Source organism: Enhydra lutris, unplaced genomic scaffold (genome assembly GCF_002288905.1).
Source record: "Enhydra lutris kenyoni isolate GAN:26980312 unplaced genomic scaffold, ASM228890v2 scaffoldscaffold46, whole genome shotgun sequence".
Lineage (NCBI taxonomy): Eukaryota > Metazoa > Chordata > Mammalia > Carnivora > Mustelidae > Enhydra > Enhydra lutris.
The window spans coordinates 17145891-17165753 of NW_019154130.1; the positions used below are offsets into that span (position 1 = coordinate 17145891).

Genomic DNA, 19863 nt, shown 5'->3' on the forward strand with positions numbered 1-19863 from the left:
CTCCCTCCTGGAGCTGCTTCAAGTTCTTCACACTCCCTGATTTTTCACATCTTCGTAGGCTTGAGTGTGCCATCCTGTGCTTCAGACCCATTCTCCCTCCATCTTTACCTGGCTGTTTACCACCTACCTGCTCGTGGTAATCGTAAACTGTACTAATAACAGCTACCAGTTGGGCAGGTACTTCGATAACCCTGGCACCTTATTAGTACAATCCGGGGTACAACCCCTTGTACAGTCTGTGGAATTAACCCCCTCTTTTTGAGGAGGAAACTGAGTCTCAGAGCGACGTGCCCTGCACATCACAGTTAAGAGATAAAGTGCTCAGACATGGGATCCAAAGACTGGAAGCTATTGTTAATCCTCCTTATGAGGGCAGGGGTCTGTCCTTTGACCGTGACACCCCTAGGGTAGGTAGGCTGGCCCCACCTTGGCTACGACTTGTCTTCTTGCCTTGTAATTGCCCCTGATGCCCCCTCCCCGCTGTCAGGGTCTGTCACTCTCTCAGCCTCTCACACACAGTAGGTGCTTAATTTATCACATCTCCAGAGGCTGGAGTGCTGCTCAGGGTAGGTCCCCTCGCCACTGACGTCACTAGGCTCCCAAGTTCCGCCCCACTCCTTTATCCGGGCACGTGCACAGGGAGCTGGCCATGGTGCTGAAGTGCTCCGGGGAACTGCCCGCTGGGAACCTGTCACTGAGCCCTGCCTTGTGCTTCTGGCCCCTTCTTCCTCCAGGAGATGGTTTTCTGGGGGCCCACTGTGCACAGTCACTGGTCACAGCACTGTGAACCCACAGAGGAGAGATCAGAGAGAGCCACATGAGGAACTCCATTAGTTCGATTACTGATCAAACATTTATCAAGCACCATGTGTGTCTCTGAGAAGCCCTTGAGGGATCGAGCTTCAATTGAAAGTCAAGGAGAATTTCATGGGGTGGGTAGAGACTCAGAAAGGGCTTGCTGGCAGGCAGAAGGGATTCCACAGGCAAAGGCCTGCAAGGATGGTGGTAAGAAGCTCGTGCCCCCCCACCCAAGGGCCCCAGCTGTGGCTGCCTGCTCTCTGGCTTTCGTGATTATTGGTTCACTTTTTGGTCTCTCCTGCTGGCCCAGAATTACCCACATGTCTGGCTCCAGTGTCCTGGCCAGAGCTGGGCCGAGACTGAATGGAGAGTTTTCTCCCAGGCCCAGGGTTGGCATCCATCTCTGTGTGGTGAACAGAGGGAGCCAGGTATGCCTTGTGGCCAGATTTGCATTTTAGAGAGACCTCTGGCCCCGTGGGAGTAGGTATGGATATGGCACTAATCCTGGCAGTAGATGAGGCCTCCTGCTGAAGGGGGCAATGCCCCTCCATCCCAAGCTTTAAAAAAAGAGAGAGAGAGAGAAAATCCCATTCTGGTGCTGAGACCCAAATGGCAGTGGGGAAATAATCACTTTTCACAGACCTCTTATCCACAGCCCAGCCCTGCACCAGTTTAATCAGGAGTGGCGGTGTGACTTGAAGATTCTTGGGCTTGAGAGATCAGGAGAGGGGTTAAAGAAAATTACCCTCGCCTCCTCCATGCTAATGTAATCTCTAACCAGATCTGCCTAGCCGCAGCTCAAATTGCTTTTTAGATTAACATTTAATTATTAACAGGGTCCCCTGGAAGGCCTCAGGCTCAGAACAGGGATGGGGGAGGGGGCTGCAGGACGAGGATGGGGGTGGGCTTCTACTCTGGCTGCCTTGAAAGACAGGGTGGGTTGGGGGGTGGCCAGAGGGAGGGAATCGGAAGGAATAGGGGAGAGTGGGGCCAGGAAGGGAACAAGAAGAAGGGACAGCAGGAAAAAAGAAGGGAAGCAGCAGGACAGGGAGGCAGATGGAGTAAGGGAGGGGGAGAGAGGGAAGAGGAAGAAAGAGACAGTGGAGCCTCCTGTTGTGGGGGAGGGGCTGTGCACCCAGACTCCCTATGGTACAGCAGTCCTGGCCAGGTGCGGGTGATTTCCTGTCCCTCACTGTTTAGAGAGGAGGACTGCTCTTCCTGAGGCTTTGTGCTGGCCTGGCTTGTGGTGCTGGGGACTATCACAGAAAAGTGTCTCAGGGCCACAGAGCAGGATCTGACTCCAGCTCTCCCAGGCTCCCAATCCAGTGCTCATCCTCTGTCCCAGCCACTGGGCCTCTCATCACCACTTCACATTGTTCCCTGCACTAGGAGGTCAGACTCTGTGGCCAGGGCAGGGGGAAGAACAAGGCTTCCTGTCCTTCCGGGAGGGATCAGGGTGAGAACTGTGTGCAGCTCCTCCCCCCTCCCCTGTGAAGGTTGTGGGGCCTTGAGGAATAGCATGGTCCTAGACATCCACCCCAGCGTTTTATGTGAACTGCTGTATTTTTCCAGCTCCCTGACTCATCCCAATTCAAGCTTCTAAATTCCTTAAGTACAGGCTGCACCCAGAACTCCCTCTGTGTGTCAACAGAGGTCCTAGCCTGCTGCCTTGCACATGGATTGTTTGAAAACCAAATCGTGAAACATCCCCTCATGTCCAAGCTGGAAGTGCCTCTCAGAAAATCCTCTGGGCTGTTCCCCATCAAGATTCAGTGAGGGAAACAGAGTCAGGGAGGGACTGAGACTTTCCCCAGGTCACTGAGCCAGTCAGAGCCCTGGTGCGGGCAGGTGCCACCCAGAGGCGTCCAGGGCTGGCTCTCCCCAGTGAAATCCTACTCTGGACCTTGGGACGGGCCTGGCATGACCTTCTGCTGCAAGCCACAGCCAGTCTTTGGCCTTGGGTAGAGCCAGCGAGGCCAGAGTCGGCAGCTCCAGGAGTGTGGAAGGACAGGCTCTGGAAGTGTAGCCCTGGCTTTCATGAGGTCACAGCCTCACCCTGCTGTGGAACCCAGGCACATCTTCATACTTGGTGGCACTCTAGGGCCAGCGTGGCCTGGCAAGGGGCAGACTGTGGACCTGCAGGATGCATGAGGGAGGGTTCTGCCCACCTGCCACTTTCGGGAAACAGTAGCTGGAGGGAGAAGCCAGGAAAGTCCTTTTCTTTTCTTTTCTTTTTTTTAAAGACTTTATTTGTTTTTTGAGAGCGAGCGAGTCCAGGAGTAGGGGGAGGGGTAGAAGGAGAAGCAGACTCCCCACTGAACAGGGAGCTGACATGAGGCTCAATCCCAGGACCCCGGGACCCCAGGATCATGACCTGAGCCCAAGGCAGACACTTAACTGACTCTGCCACCCACACGCCCAGGAAAGTTCATTTTCAGTGGGTTGGATTTGGGAGTAGACAGTCAGTTCTTACTGGATGTTCTCTTTGGCAGGACATCCTTTTTTTTTCTTTAAAGATTTTATTTCTTAGTTGACCACACAAACAGGAGGAGTGGCAGGCAGAGGGAGAGGGAGAAGCAGGCCCCAGGGATTGGCAGGACGTTCTTACCGATTTTTGTATAGGGCCCATGGCACAGGGATGGCTCTCAAAGGATGCTCAGGGAGTGTTTGCTGCCTGAATGAATGAGTGAGTGAGTGAGTGAATGGGTGGGTAAATGACAGCCACCTCAGAATGGTTCTCCCAGAGGCAGGGTCTGCGATTTATTCCTCTTGGTATTGTTCTGCCCAACACAGGCCTCACACGCTGTGCTCTGTGGATGTTTATGGGATGAGTAAGCGGCCTCCTGGGAGCCCCTCCTCCTTCCCCTCCTCACCTCCCTCCCTGTGATCCTAGCCCCTGCTGGAGCAGAATCAAAGTGGATTTGGGCACTGGGGAGAAGCAGGCCTTAGCCTCCGTTCTTTCCTGTCCAGCTGCCCAGGGAGCTAGGGCCTGCGGGCACACCCCCCATCACGATGGAGCCAAGTGTGGGGGCTGCACGTGTGTGAGGCTTAGGGTGCGGTCTCTGTTTGGGGTGACACCTAAAAGCTGTGTGACCTCACGCAGATTACTTCCCTTCTCTGTGACCATTTCCTAATCTGTGTAATGGGGCTAACAACAGAACCCACAGAGGCTGCTAGGAAGTGGCAGTGAGGGGTAACGGACAGGAGGCACATGGGAGGTGGCCCAGAGGGAATGTTCGGTAAATGGGCAGGGCTCTTATTAGTGCTAATGTATGTGGTTATTGGTGAGCTCCCCCTCCCGCTGGCTGGGGGCTTCCTCAGGTCCCCTGCAGCCAGACAGGCAGGGAGAGATGACAAAAGGCAGGGAGGGCCAAAGGCCCCAATTCCCTGTTCTTTTAATAAAAATAAAGACAGCCTTTAGACATCCTCTGTGTATTGTTCTGCCAAGGCAAGTCGCACAGACTCCATTCCTCCTCGGACTGGGAAAGTTCCTTCCTTTCTTTCCCCTCCCCTGTCACATTTCCTTTATCTAAATCCTCAGCCATGAAAGGGCATATCGACGGCTGGGGGCGTTATCTGGTGGAGGGGACCTTTTCCTAGAGGTGCCTCTGAGATAAGACGTCTTATCAGCCCCCACGTCAGGAATGATGCCAAAGCATTCTAATCATTGAGGCTTGCGACATTTTCTCCCTCCCTCCCCCCCACCCCCCCTTTTTTTTTATTAAAGTCACAAAAGACCTTGGGCTTATAAACAGCCTGATTTGCAGATAGGGTTTCAAAATGAGCAGTGTTCCCAGGATGGTCCCTGATGGGGGGGAGGGTGAGGGGGCTGGTCATGAGGCAGGGTAGGGCCTCAGAGGAGCTGGCTTTCTGCAGATGGGATGATGCCAAGCAGGGAGGGGTGCAGGGTGGGTTCGAGGGAAGAACAGGAGTGTTTTAGGCACCTGCCTCATTCCAGTCCCCAGCTTGCTGTGTGGCCTTGTGCAGGATGCTTGGCTTCTCTGGGCCTTGGTCACTTCATCTGACAATAACTGATTCATTGATTCAGCCAGTCATTCAACACCTATTTATTAAATGATTACTCTTTGCCAGGCACCGGGAGAAAGAGACAAATAAGACACGGTCCTTGCCCCTGAGAAACTCACAGTCCAGTGGAGAGAGACAGACATGAAAATTGGCAATTACAACTTGGTGTGATTAGGACTGTGGAGGGGAGGATGCCCAGGGGAGGGACAGCTGAACCAGAGTCTGAGTTAAAATGGATTGGGGTCGTGGTGCTCTCTGGGCAGAGGACCAGCACAGGCAAAGGTTTGGAGGTGTGGGGCAGCCAGTTGGAGGGAGGGCTAAGAGAGCTGGCCAGGGCGGGTGGTGTGGGGGGGATAGGCAAAGAATGTTGGGCCTGACTCTGTCCTGTTGTAGCTGGTTGGATGCTGTGGGAACTGGTGGTAACTTGCTCATCACCGTGCTGGGCTGGTTCCTGTCCCCTCCCACCATGACCCCCGACCTGCCCCAGCAGCAAGGCACAGGGTTCCTGGGAAAATGAGCAGTGAACTGGGATTAGAGGCACAGAGAGAAAAACTCCTCGCCTTCCAGTAGAGATGGTCTCTCGGGCTGCGGGGCCTCCAGAAGCAAGGCTGAGGTGATCCAGGCTGTTCGTACTGAGCTGAGTGGATGCTGTCCCTTCCAGGGGATCCTCTATCGCCCCCTGAGCTGGTGATCTCTCGGCTTCCTGAACTGCTTAGGCATCCATCATCAGAGCATTCTGAAAACCAGAGCCCCACAGAGAGGGCAACTGATGGGGTCCAGAGAGGCCCCAGATTAGGCAGCCTGCCCCTTATCCCCAACAACTACAGCTCCAAGCCTGCCCTGTTCAGCTGCAAAGCGTGTGTGACCCATGGGGTTGCAGGGGCGGACCTGGACAGGGGCTGGGCTTCTTGGGCCCCTGGCACACAGTGAAAGGATCTGCAGGGGGAGGGGGGCCTGCTGGGCATGGTGAGAATGCTGGTGGGTAATGACCTGGGAGGGATAAGGGAGCCTCTACTTACAAGAGGAGGGTAGTAGCTCCCCTGAGGTCCCATGGTTGGCCCTGGCAGGGGTCTGTAGGTCCCAGGTTTCCAGCCCAGCCGGGGTGGGGGGGGCTGCCCACTTGTAAGGGAGCAGGCTCATCTAGCCAGTGCCTGCAGGGTGGCCCTGGGCGGGGTTCTGCCTCTCTCAGGCTTGGGTTTCCCCATCTGTGGATGGAGAGGACTTTCACGTTCAGGAGGATGGCAGTGGGCACCCACCTTGGGAGACGAATGGAATGCACATGAACGGCGTCCTGCCCGCACGTCCCCAGCTGTCCTAGTGGGGCAGTGTGAGTGTGTGGCTCTGTCCTAGAGGGCCCAGGTCCCCTGTTCCCCAGGAGCGGTACCTCCTTCCCGCTGTCAAGGGCTTTCATCCCTGCAATAAACCCCACTTCATTCCCTTTTTAAACTGTATAATTTCTGCCTGATTGTAATGGCATATTTTAAAATTACCAGAAATCAAAGCCGGGAAGTGGATACTGCAGCTCTGCCTGCCTTAAGGCTGGCGACTGGGGGGTAGGGAGGGGGATGCGAACTGCCTCCCCTCCCCCACCCACCCCCTACTTTTTTTTCTTTTTTTCTTTTTTTTTTTGAGACAGTAATAGGAGAAAATTGGTTTTGAAACTGAATAAAAGTCCCTTTCAGAGTAAATCATTTCTTTCAGGGTACCTTTGCTGAAAGTAAAATAGAGCATAATGAAAGGTGGTTACGTGATTGTCTTTCATTTACCGAGAGGCCAGGACAGACAGGAGGCTGCAACCGTCTCGGGGAAATTCAAGATTGGAATAATTGCTCCGTAACAAGGAGCTTGTTGTGAAATTAGTATCTTAAGAAAGTAGTGAAAAAAGGCTTTTCCTCATGAATACTTCATTATTAGAAGAAAGCAGCAGAATTTAAGGGCTCCAGACACCTGTTTAGTATTAAATAACTCCCTTTCTTCCCCTTAAACACCGCCCCCCAACCCCTGTCTTTCTTCCTTTTTTTAAGAACTGGCAGGAGGATTGAGCTGGCCCAGCTTGGCTGCTCAGGACACCAGCGGGGGTGGGGTGAGGTCAGGAGGTGGGGGGGGCCAGGGTCAGCTCGGTGAATGTCAGGGGTGTCGGGCTGCTGGCTCCTAACTGGGACAAGAAGAAGGGAGGGGTCTTGCAGAGAAACCCACCCCTCCCTCTCCATGGCCTCCAGGGCAGGCCCCACCTGGCCTGTGTTCACCCTGCACATCAGGGCCTCTGCATTCTGGGAACCCTGGGGGACCTGGGCTCAGGCTCAGCACCGGTCAGGGTTGGAGACCACACGTTCTCCCGGGAATGCTGTCCTGGACGTTTCCCCCGGGGGTGCTGTGAGAATGTCCCAGGACTCTTCAGTACACTGGAACACCCAGGCGCCCACTGGCAATTCCCGGGCAACACCCCACCCCGGCCCCAGTGTCGCTTCCAGAGGTGACCATATGGAGTCTTCGCTCTCCATGAGCTCAAAACTGAAAAGCAGGGACAGACCCACTCCCAGGTGCCGACAAGAGGGCCACAGGCCACCCCTGGCTGGAAGGGCAACCTGCTGAGGAAACAGGGAGGGGGTGAGGATCTAACCAGGCCTGGCGGCATCAGGGAAGCCCCTTGGAGGAGGTGACCCACCGGTCTGTTCTACCGACCCCCCGCACTGTCCCCTGTGACATGGTGGAAATCCACCACCCAAGATGTGGGTTCTTTTCCTTTCTTTCCTTTGATGCCTCCAGGCCTCAGCGTACTCCTCTGTCAGATAAGGGAAAGGGGCATCTGCTTTGAAAGTATCAGATGTTCTGCCACGTAGTGGGGAGGCTGCTGGAAGCAACTGCCAGCCAGGGGACATGGGAGGCGGGCACAGAGCAGCCCAAGTGACAAGCATCTCATCTCCCTCCTCACAGGGACCCTGCTGCACAGTGTGCCCCACCGCGGGCCCCCAGCTCAGCCATGCTGGCCTGTCTCCAGAGGACCCAGAACCCACCGGGCCAGCACCTGGCCTGCCCGAGCAAGAGCCTGGATCTGCGCAAGTGTGAGTGCACAGCCTTCCCAGCCCCTGTCTCTGTCCCCTTCTTCTGCCCCCTGAGTCCATGGTCGGGGGTGGGGGGAGAGTGCTCTTTCCCGGATGCACCCAGCTCTTCCCACGTCAGGGCTCTGTGGGGCAGATCCCAGCAGGAATCGTCCACCCACCACCACCCTGTCCAGAGCTCTCCATGTTCTAGGCCTTTGCCTATGCTGCACCCCCCTCCCCAACAGTGGCACCCACCCTTTGGCTGGGTGGGTAACTCCTGCACGGTGTGACCTCCTCCCCAGGACCCCCCTGCCCGGGAACCCACAATGCCCCGTGTCTGTCTCACTCACCATGATTTTCTGGTGCTGTTGGGAGAGAGGAGGACGATGCAGAAGCACATAGTCCTGAGTGGGATCCCAGTTCAGGGCCTGATTTGCTGTGTGATCTTGGGCATGTCTTTCCCCGCTCTGGGTCTTGCGTTTTCAGTGTGTCAAATTACAGAGCTGGACAAGGTGATCTCCAAGGGGCTGTCTTCCTTGACCCTCTAGGACAGGAAGACCAAACTCTCTGATCCGATTTTTTTTAGCCATCATAGGGTCTTTTTTTTTTTTTTTTTTTTAATTTGAAGTCCTTTGGAACATTTGAAAACAGGGAGATTTGCCTAATAACCTGGATTTCTGATGTCTCTTGGGAAAAAAAAAATTTTTTTTCAGAGTATCTGGTAACATAGGCCCAGGTTCCTGAACTACAGCTCTCAGTTAGAAATGAACAATTATTGTCTCTTCAAAGGGGACAGCTCTGGGGACACCTAGGTGGTCAGTTAAGTGTCCGACTCTTGAATTCGCTCAGGTCATGAGCCCCATGTCCGGCTCCACACTGGGCGTGTTGGAGTCTGCTTAAGATTCATTCCCCACCCCCCACCCTCCACACTCATGCACATGTGCTGTCACTCTCTTTTTAAATGTAGGGGGACAGCTGTCTCCCTGTTAGCTCTGTCCTGTAGCCCAGGATTGGTTGCCATTCATCATTGTGCTTATGCTGTGCCTCTTTTTCCTTTCTTAATAGGTGTTTATCTTTTTTTTTTTTTTTAGATTTTACTTATTTGAGTATTTTTACTTTTTTTAGTATTTTACTTAAGTATTTTTATTTGAGTATTTTTTTTTTTTTTTAAGTTTTGTTTTTTTTTTTTCAGATTTTACTTATTTGAGAGAGAGAGCACAAACAGGCGGAGGGGCAAAGGGAGAAACAGACTCACTGCTGAGCAGGGAGCCCGACACGGGGTTCAATCCCAGGACCCTGGGATCGTGACCTGAGCCAAAGACAGCCACTTAACGACTGAGCCACCCTGGTGCCCGCCTGCCTTTGTAATTTTGATAGATGTAGTCTGACTGACATCTTCAGATGACTCTGGGTGAGATAGCCTGTTTGCCCACCCCCTCACCATCACAGCATGGTATCACACTTCTAGGCTTGGTCACCTCATCAGTGAAAGTAGGATCACAGTGCAGTTTTAAATTAAGTTTAACATGAATGAGGATGAATATCTTTTCATGTTGGAGCCATTTGTTTTATCTTTGAACTTATTCATCTCCTTAGTCCATTTTTTCAATTGGGTAGTTTTTGTCCTCATTGAATTACAGGAGCTCTTTGTATATGATGGAATTAGACCTCTGTCTGTCATCTGAATTACGTATGGTTTCCCAACTCCCCATTTGTCTTTGATTCTGCCATTTGTCTTTGTGAAGTGAAATCTGTATTTCCTTTTAGGGCCTGTGGATTTTGGGTCATGGATTTTAGAATGTCTCCTTCCTCATGCTGAGATTTTTTTTTTTTTAAGTTCCCCAAGGTTTCTTCTAGTTTTTTTTAAATACAGAGCATAGGGGTGCTGGGTGCCTCAGTTGTTGGATGTCTGCCTTCGGCTCAGGTCATGACCCCAGGGTCCTGGGATCAAGCTCTGCACCAGGCTCCCTACTTGATAGGAAGCCTGCTTCTCCCTCACCCACTCCCCCTGCTTCTGTTCCCTCTCTTGCTGTGTCTCTCTCTGTCAAATAAATAAAAATTTTAAAAAATAAAAATAAATAAATACATGGTATAAAATGTAAGGTATAGATCCAAGCATACTCAAGTCATTAGGGCGATGGTGTTTTAATTGTTACAGAGTTGTTACAGAGAATTTTAACAACTTTACTGAAATAGAATTCACATGCCATAAAACCCACCCATGTGATTTATACAATTAATGGTTTTTAGTATATTTACAGAATTTTGCAACCATCACCCCAGTCAATTTCGGAAAATTCTTATCACCTGAGGAAGAAACTCTTATCCACCAGCAGTCACTCCCCGACCCCTCATTCCCCTTCTTCTTTCCTAAGAAGGGAACCCTATAGCATGTGGTCTTTTGCAACTGACTTCTTTTACTTAGCGGCGTGTTTTCAAGGTTCATTTGCACTGTAGCATGTACACAACACCTTTTACTATATGGTGGTGCTTGTTGTTCTTTGTTGGTCCCCTACCCTAAATTTCTAGAAGTGGAAATTGGCTATTTATTTTTCTGACTGAACTATAGAATCAGCTCATCTGGGTAAGAAGAAAAGTCCTATTTTATTTTATTTTTTTTTCTGGGATCACATGGAAATTTATAATTCAGGAAGAAATTATTTTTTTATGTTGATGCCTTCCAGGGCCATGAGAAACCCTCGGTTTGTTCCAACTTTTTTGTGTCCCTGGGAATGTTTTAATATTCGTTTCACCTAGATCCGTGCACATTTTAAAAGTTTTAATTCTGGATAGTTATCCCTTTTTTTGGCTAGTCTTTTCTTCCTGAAATGGAGGCTATTTACATAAAGGCTATTAACTCCTGCCCCTTTACTGAATTCTTTTATTGTTTGTAATGGTTTTTCCATTTGGTTTCTTAGATTTTCCATTTACTCTGTTTTATCATGTGCATGTACTTCGGAGGTTTTATACCTTAATTTCTTTGTCTTAATAGTGTTGGCTGTGATCCTTGCAACAGTGAAAAATAATGGTGCTGATAATGGACATGCTTGCTTCATTCCTGACTTAAATGAGCAGCTTTTAGGATGTCCCTATCATGCAAAATGCTGGTTTCAGGGATGGATGTTTTATCAGGTTAAATAAGTGTCCTTGTATTCCTGTTTTATTAAGAATTTTTAAAAAATTAAGAATGGAAGCTGCATCTTACCAAATCCTTTTTCAGTGTCTGTGAAGACTATTGTAGGTTTTTTTCCTTTAATCTTTTAATAGGAATAATGACAGCAATCCCTTAACATCAAACTATCCTTGCATTCCTGGTCGAATCCCACTCGGTCATGGTGAATATTTCAGTATATTGCTGGATTGGCTTGGCTGCCTAGGGGTTTTGCTAGAAAATTTCATCTGTGAAGTTAGTCTTCAGTTTTTTGGAACACATTTTTGTTGGGTTTCGCAATCACTGTTAAGCTTGCCTTGTAAAGAAAATGGAGGCTTCCCTCCTTTCCTCTATGCAGTTGTGACAGTTTAAGTAGAAGTGGATTTTCTGTTCTTTAAAGATTAGTTGATCCTTAGTGAAACAGGCTGGGCCAGTGCCTTTCTTTGGGGTGGGAGAGTAGCTCTTTGATTCTTCTGTAATGATTGATCTTCTGTAATAATTGATCTGTTATCATTGTTCTACTGCTTCTTGAATGAGTTTGGTAAATTATGTCTGTCTAGAAAAGTATTCATTTTATCCAGTTGTTAAATTTACTTTCGTGAGGTTGAACAAATTAATTTACTGTTCTTTTAAATGATGATTTCATCCTTTTTCTTGTGTATTTTGTGCTTTCCTCCCCTACCCCATCCCCATTTTTTCTTGATTAGGTTAGCTAAGAGGTCACCAACCTCCCCTCCTCAAAGATCTATCTATAGGATTTATTTATTAGTAATTACCCTTTTCTGGCTTCTAATTCACTAATTTATGTTTTTATTAAGGTCTTCTTTGTACTTTTCTTCTTAAAAAATGAGTTAGAAGCTTAATTCTTGCTACTGATAAATAAGAAAAAAGGAATTATTAAGGCTATGAATTCTCTGAGCACTGCCTTAGTTGTACCCTACAGGTCCTAATAGAAGGTTTTTTTTGTTTTGTTTTGTTTTTTGTTTTTTTGTTTTTAAGATTTATTTATTTATTTATTTGACAGAGAGAAATCACAAGTAGGCAGAGAGGCAGACAGAGACGGGGAAGCAAGCTCCCTGCTGAGCAGAGCCTGATGCGGGACTCGATCCTAGGACCCTGAGATCATGACCTGAACCAAAGGCAGAGGCTTAACCCACTGAGCCACCCAGGTGCCCTAATAGAAGGCATTTTTATCATTATTTTTAAAATCTCTTATAATTTGGTTTTGATTTCTTCTTTGACCTAAGGCTCATTTGAATTTCATCTGTCCATTCCGGTAGCAGGTGCTTTTGTAATTAATTATTTCTAGTTACAATGCATTATGATCAGAGAATGTTGTCCATGATTTCCACTTTTTTGGACTTAAATTTTTCTTTGTGATGTAATCAGTTTTTGTGAGTTTTATGACTTTTCAAATGGGGCTTGAAAAGAAGGGGGATTCAGAGCTTGGTGTATATCAGTTATGTCTCCCCCATTAATTATGTTGGTTATGTCTTCTGTATCCTTGCTTACCTGTCATGGATGGAGAAATGAATTAGACACCTACTACTCATGTGTTCCCAGTCTGTTTCTTCTTGCAGCACGTACAGGTGTGGCATCCTGCATGTCCTTTAAAACACACAGATAGTAATCTTTTAACTCTTTGTAGTGAATTGCATCTTTCTTTGCCTTAATACAACGGTAACTTCTGCTTTTTTAATTCACATTTTCCTTGAAACTTTACCAGTCCTTTCCTTTCAGCCGTTCTGAATTACTTGGTTTAGACATGACTCATATACCATCGAGTTGGATTAAGCTTTGTGAGACAATCTGAATGTCTTTTTAAAATTTTTTGAATGTTTTAAGCCATTTACATTTATTGATATGACAGGTGTCTGATCTATTTTGTGCTTTATTTTAATTGCTTTGAAAAGTCTTATCTCAGGGTGCCTGGGTGGCTCCCTTGGTTAAGCACCTGCCTTCAGCTGAGGTCATGATCTGAGATTGAGCCCTATGTCAGGCTCTCTGCTCACTGGGGAGTCTGCTTCTCTTGCTCAGTCTCTCTCTCTCAAATAAAATCTTTTTAAAAAAGTCTTTCTCTATGTGATCTGTGCTTTTTGTGTACCTACTGATCATACAGAAGGCTGTCCTTGTTCTAGTGCTGTAACTTCAAATAATACCCTGATATCTATTTCTTCGGAACAGTATCTATACTGTTCCTAAAATGAACAAAATTATGAAATCGATATATTTCCTTTTTTTCTCAACATTTTCTTAGAGCTCACTTCTTCATATTAAGCCTCCATTACCTGACATCAGTTTCTTTTTTAAGATTAACTTATTCATTTTAGAGAGCAAGCACAAGCAGGAGGGGCAGAGGGAGCAGAAAAGAGAATCTCAAGCAGATTCTACACGGAGCCCAACACAGGGCTCAACACACAGCACGATCTCGTGACCCTGAGAGTCGGACACTTAACCAAGCCTGCACCACCCAGGTGCCCTTACCTGACATCAGTTTGAAATACTGTTTGGGGCATCTGGCTGACTCAGTCGTTAGAGCATATGATTCTTGATCTCAGTGTTGTGCGTTCGAGGCCCATGTTGGGTGTAGAAATTACTGAAAAAAAAAAAAAAATCTTAAAAACATATATCTTTTGATCCCAACTATTAAATATGAGGATATCTATGTGCTTCTGCCATTCCTCTCTTTCCCCTTCCCAACCATCTGTTATTAGTAATACCATTACACTGTTCCCAGGATTTGTAATGTTGATCACAGTCCCACAGTTAATTTCAGTCTGTCTCCTAGAGAAATAGGGTCACTGCTCACCACCAGTTCTTGTGCCTTAGTTTCCCATCACCCAAAGCTAGTCCGTGGGTATATGGCTTGCCTCAAGTGAACAACACTCCAGGAGTTCCTGCAAGTGCAGAAAGGTATATCTTGTCGACCTTCTGCTTGAATGAGTGAAAAATCCTCCCTGGGTCACTTGTTTCCTTGAGGATCTTTACAGACCATACCGTGTTCTCCTCTACTGTCAGATGTTGCCATGGAGAAGTTGAAGCCTGATTTTTCCTTCTTACATTTCACTTAGATCTTTCCATGTCTTTCATGTTATTACTTTCACTAGCATGTGCCTTGGGGTTGACCGTTGAGAGTCTTTTTTTCCCGGAACACAGTACCATGCCCTTTTGACGGGGATCTCCCAGGCTTATATTATTTCAGTTTCCTTCTTTGGAGACTCTAGTTAAGCAAAGATTGTCTGTCTTTTGCCTATCTTCCTGATGTACCCTTTTCACTTTGCTCACTTTTTTTTTTTTGAACTTTTTGTTTTCTTTATACATTCCATGTTCCCCTTTTGCTTTTACAAGTTTTTCCCTCTACTTTTTTTTTTTTTTAAGATTTTATTTATTTATTTGACAGACAGAGATCACAAGCAGGCAGAGAGGCAGGCAGAGAGGCAGGCAGAGAGAGAGGAGAAAGCAGGCTCCCTGCTGAGCGGAGAGCCCAATGTGGGGCTCGATCCCAGGACCCTGGGATCACGACCTGAGCTGAAGGCAGAGGCTTTAACCCACTGAGCCACCCAGGCGCCCCTCCCTCTACTCTTGTATATCTGCCTTGTGTTTTTGTTTTATAGAAACAATTGTTTACAAAGTTTTTTTTCCCTCACAGTGAAATATTGGGCTATAATCTTCGTCTCATCTGTGGCTACATTTTCTGATGGGAAGTGGGATTTATTTTATTTTTTTTGCCAGCTGTTACATAGGCTTTGCCTGTCTCATTTTCCTTTTGATTAAGTACCATCCTGGTTCAATTTTATTACTTGCCTCTGGAGTTTTTCTCAGCCCAGCTATTTCCCTCCAGTGGCCTCAGAGACAAACTGGTTCCTACAAGTACGGCTTATTAGTGGGATTTCTTATTTAGCCCTACCTTCTTTGCTTTTCAGAACCACATGGGCCTAGGGAAGGTTGATAACCAGCTGCTGCATTCCTGGTTTCACTGCAAAAAAGAGGGTTTAGATTTTGTTTAGACTCATACAGGATGTATCGGTCACAGTTGGGAAGTATATGCTGCCGGTTCTTTCTGAAATGCACAGCTATGGCACTCTTTCTGCTTCCTCCCTCAACTCCCCACTGGATCGCTGTTGCGTTTGGGCAGCCTCTCCATTGTTGTTTAGGGGTTTAGTGGTCTCCTAACTTTGCCAAAAAATGGAACTTGTGTTTTTGTTCCATGTTGCTTTGGGGGTATTTGTAGGAAGAGAAGGTATTATATCAACATTTCTCAAAATTGAGGCTCACTCTTCTGCTGGTGTTCTTCCAGAGAGAGGGGTATAGAGAAATATTTGTCTGCCTTATCAAAAACAGAACAAGGACAGATAATTTGGTGGGGGGGCGGGGCTTTGGTTTCAAGGGATATGTTTTTCATGCACAGTCCCTTTCATTCCTTTATATGACCTTCAGAGAGAACATATTCTCATATTCTCTTTTATTAAATTAAGTACTTCACTGAATAGATTGTCCATGGTGCCCAATTCAGAAAGCAGAAGAATTTAAAATGAAAAATAACTCACCTTCTCAGAGGAAACCAATGTTGGCAGTTTCTTTTTTTTTTTTTTTTAAGATTTTATTTATTTATTTGACAGAGAGAGAGAGAGATCACAAGTAGGCAGAGAGAGGGGGAAGCAGGCTCACTGCTGAGCAGCGAGCCCGATGTGGGGCTCGATCCCAGGACCCTGAGATCATGACCTGAGCCGAAGGCAGAGGCTTAACCCACTGAGCCACCAAGGCGCCCCCCAATGTTGGCAGTTTCTTAAATACCCTCCTGAAAAATACACATTCAGGAGGAACAATAAATACCTTTCGTATAAACATTCATATCCGCCCCCCCTTCTCAATTCCTTGCCTTTTTTCATGACTCATATGTCCTGGCAGTTATTCACCACGTGATAGAAAGAATATCTTCATTCTTTTTAACAGCTGCATTGTATTCCATTACTTGGATAAAGAATAACATTTTAAACCATCCCTCTGTTGATGGGCATTTAGGTGGTTTCTAGTCTCTTGCTATTCAGAACAGGGCTGTAATGGATCTTTGTACAAGTATGTGTATTTGTTTAAAAATAAAAAGGTCTTCCCCAGGTGGACTTACTGGCTCAGAGGATCTGTGTGTTGTAACCTTTGATTGCTCTTGTGCATCTGGCTGGAGGCAGAGGCTGGGCGTGATGACCTGGACTTGTCCTTCCTTCCTGCTCCAAGGCTTGAACGAAATAGTGTGGGGGGCCACCAAGGACGTCCTTCTTCTCCAGCTCGCTCGGACCCTTTGACATCTTTGCACTGATTGGAAAAGACAGTGACTCTGCCTGTAATTGAAGAGCACAGGAAAGAGGGAGGCAGGAAGGGAGATAAGCAAATTGCATTGGGTGCCCTGCTGCTGGTCAGGGCCTAGACACTTGGCAGAGTGAGGCTCCTGCCCTTTCCTCCTGGGCATAACTGTGGGGCAGTTGTGCCTGTGGCCTTCCAGCAGAGCTGAGATGGGACGGGCTCTCCCTGAGCTTTGTGACTGGACCATAGGCTTGGCTGCATTTCTTATCCCAGGAGAAAGGTCTCAACTGGGTGAAGGGTACTGTCCTTGGCCAAGTTGGTCAGCTTCTTAGGGCCAGTGTTCTCCCTTTTATAAAGAAGGGGTCAAGTCAGGTGGACCTAAGAAGCCATCCAGCTCTGCCCACCTGTGACAATAATGTCAAAAGCCTGGTCAAGGGAGGACATGGCCCGGTCTGAGATGCCCTCCCTCCATTCTTTATAAAATGGGATCTGCCTGCATAAGCCTGCACAAGGCATGGCAACCACATATGCCCAGAACATGGCCAGCAAACCAGAAATGGCCGCAATTTCCCTCTCTGGGGCCTGAGGTCAGGCAAGTAGAGGAGACAGGCGTGGGGGTGGCCCTGTGTCCAGGAGCCTGGGCAGCTGGAACAGGTGACTAGAGAAAGTGACCTGGAGAGAGAAAAAAAGGAAAAAAAGGTGTATGTGTGTGTGTGTGTGTACAGGTGACTAGAGAAAGTGACCTGGAGAGAAAAAAGAAGGAAAAAAAGGTGTATGTGTGTGTGTGTGTGTACAGTGGGCAGGGGAGTCCATTTCCCCTCCCTTACTTCAGGCCTGAGTTCTTGGGCTACTCCCAACTGGCCAGAGTCCCTGGGTCCCCGATAGGACCTGCCCACACCTGGGACAGAAGCGTGTTTTTCTCAGCTGCTCGGGACCTTCCCTGATAATAAATATTTGACTTTCTCATCATGATGTTGATCCATAAACTTGGAATGCGCACTGCACTAAGTACGGGCTGAGGAGAGAGCCCCAGAGAGGCACCATGGGAGCATGGGGGTGACATTCCAGGACTTGTCACCCAGGAAGGGAAGAGATGAGGCAGCTACCCCAGGACACTGACGTGAGCTGCCATCCTTGCTCTGCCAGGCCTTGGGTGAGTGGCACAGCCTCTCTGTGCCTCATACTGCCCTCCTGAGCATGAGCCTCCAGGGCAAAGGTGTGGAGACAGAGCTGGTCTGGGGGGTCAGATCCTAGCTGTGCCCTGAGTGGGGTATGTGTGTGAGGTCTTGGACAAGTGAGTGAGTGGCCGTCTTGGGGCCTGTTAACTCGATTGTGATGTGAGGATTAAAAACAACAGAGAACCCCTAGGGCCTGGTGGCAGACTCAAATACATCACCTGTCCCACCTTCCCGCAGTGAGTGGGAGCGCCCCTCCCCGTGCTCACAAAAGGACAAAAGGCTTCCAGCCCACTCTCTCATCTTCATGGGAGGAAGGGCTTGCTAACCCAGGAGGAGCAGGGAGAGGCACTTCTCCCCCATTCCCACCCCTCACCCACCAACCTTGACCCCGGAAGGCTGGACCCGTGGCCACACGAGCATTCCTGCAGGTGCAGCTGCTTCCACTGACACTAATAAAATACGGAAGAAACAAAGCAATTTAAAATTCCAATAAAATTAAAGACAAACCTCTGGTAGACAGATTCAATTATGTAGCTGTTGCTGAGCGCAGCCTCGGGACAGAAGGAAGGGCCAGTGCCACCCCCGCCACAGGAACCATGCCTAGGAGAGGACAGAAGCTCAGAGATAAAGGGCTGCGAGAGGGCCAGACGGAGTCAGCCCCCTTTGTATGATTTAACAAATAAAAATCAGCTCTAACCCTAGGAAGGCAGGCAGCTTCCTTCACTACAGAGCATCCAGGCACAACCCACTGCAAGCCAAGCTGAGGGTTGGTGAAATCAGAGCAAGACAAAGATCCAAATCCCTGCCTGTCCACGAGGTGCAGAGGTCCTGGCCGGCTCTGAGAGAGGGAAAACAAGTAACAAGCTACGAGGATTAGAAAGAAGTAAAACTAGCTGCAGAGAAACCCCAGAAGAATTCAGCAAGATCGCAGCTATGAGGCCAACATCCAAATGCCATCGTGTTCCCCTACACACAGGAGCTGGCGAACATTTCCTGTAACTTTTCTGATATTTTCATCCCTACAGGCCACACGGTCTCTATGGCAACTTACTCTGCTCGGCCACGTGGTAGTGCGGAAACAGCCGCAGATGCTCGGAAATGAATGGCATGGCTGTGTTCCAATAAAACTTTATTTACAAAGGCAGGCAGCAGGCCAGGCTTGGCATGGCTGTGTTCCAATAAAACTTTATTTACAATGGCAGGCAGCAGGCCAGGCTCTTCCAGCTAAAGAGCTGGAAATTGCATTAAAAAAAAAGATACTATCCCTTTTTTTTTTTTTTTGGAAACAGCTTTCCGTGTATGGTAACATGCGCCACACGCTCTGTGCCTTCCAAGCGTACCGGTGAATACCCTGTAGTGCGAATTCACAGGGCTGTGCTGCCGTCACCACCATGAAGTTTCAGAACATTGCCTCATCGCCCCAGACAGAAACCCCACACCCATGAACCATCAGTTTGGACCACGCAACTCGCTAACCCTCTGTCTCCGCATGTGCCTGTCTCAGACGTTTCAGATAAATGCAGTCATACAATGTTAGGCCTTTTGTGTTTGGCTGTTTTCACTTCCTTTGTTTTCGAGGTTCAGCCCCCAAGTAGCTCGTACCCATATGTCATTCCTCGTCATTACCGAGTAATCTTCCCTGGTGTGGCTACGGCATGTTTTCCTTACGTGTCTACAGACGGACGTGCAGGTTGCTCCACTTTTTCGGGCGATCGTGAGTATGCTGCCATGAATGTTCATGCACAAGCCTTTGTGGGGATGTAGGTTTCCATGGGTCTTGCGGGTGAAACTGAGGAGAGTTGTGTCGCTTGGGCACATGGCTGTTCTCCATTGAACTCTTTTGAGGAACTGCCAGAAAGGTTTCCAGAGCAGCTGTGCTGTCGTGCATGCCCGCTGGCCACAGCTGAGGTGCCAGTTCTCCCCATCTTCACTGAAACTTACCCCCTGGCTTTCTGATCCCAGCCATAACCCCTGAGTGTGACATGGGATCTTGTGTGGTGGTGACTTCGGGGGGGGTGGGGAGGCGTTCTGATGACTAATTCCAGTGCTTTATTGGTGATAGGTCTGTTCAGATTTTCTGTTTCTTCATAAGTCAGTCAGGTAGTTTGTGTCTTTCTAGGAACCATCCATTTTAGCCACGTTATGGTATCATTAAGAAACGAAAATACATTGGTGGAAGAGGTAAATGACCTTTGTGGAGAAAAAGTATATTCAGTGATGTTTTTTAAAGACCTAAATAAACGTAGATGTACGTCCTGCATGTGGACAGAGATTTCAGTAGAGGAAAAAATCAGTCCAATCCTTACATCCTGACCATTTGTGTGTGTGTGTGTGTGTGTGTGTGTGTGTGTGTGTGTGTGTGTGTGTGTAA

At 48.3% G+C, this 19863-nt stretch overlaps 1 protein-coding gene across 1 annotated transcript in view; it reads left to right on the plus strand.

The window, feature by feature from the left end:
- Nucleotides 1-19863, plus strand: part of LOC111156506 (family with sequence similarity 222 member A) — a 52655-nt gene that overhangs the window by 21466 nt on the left and 11326 nt on the right. Inside the window, 1 exon segment of the mRNA XM_022517445.1 lies at nucleotides 7759-7886. Coding sequence (XP_022373153.1) covers nucleotides 7805-7886 — 82 coding nt within the window. The 5' untranslated portion in view covers nucleotides 7759-7804.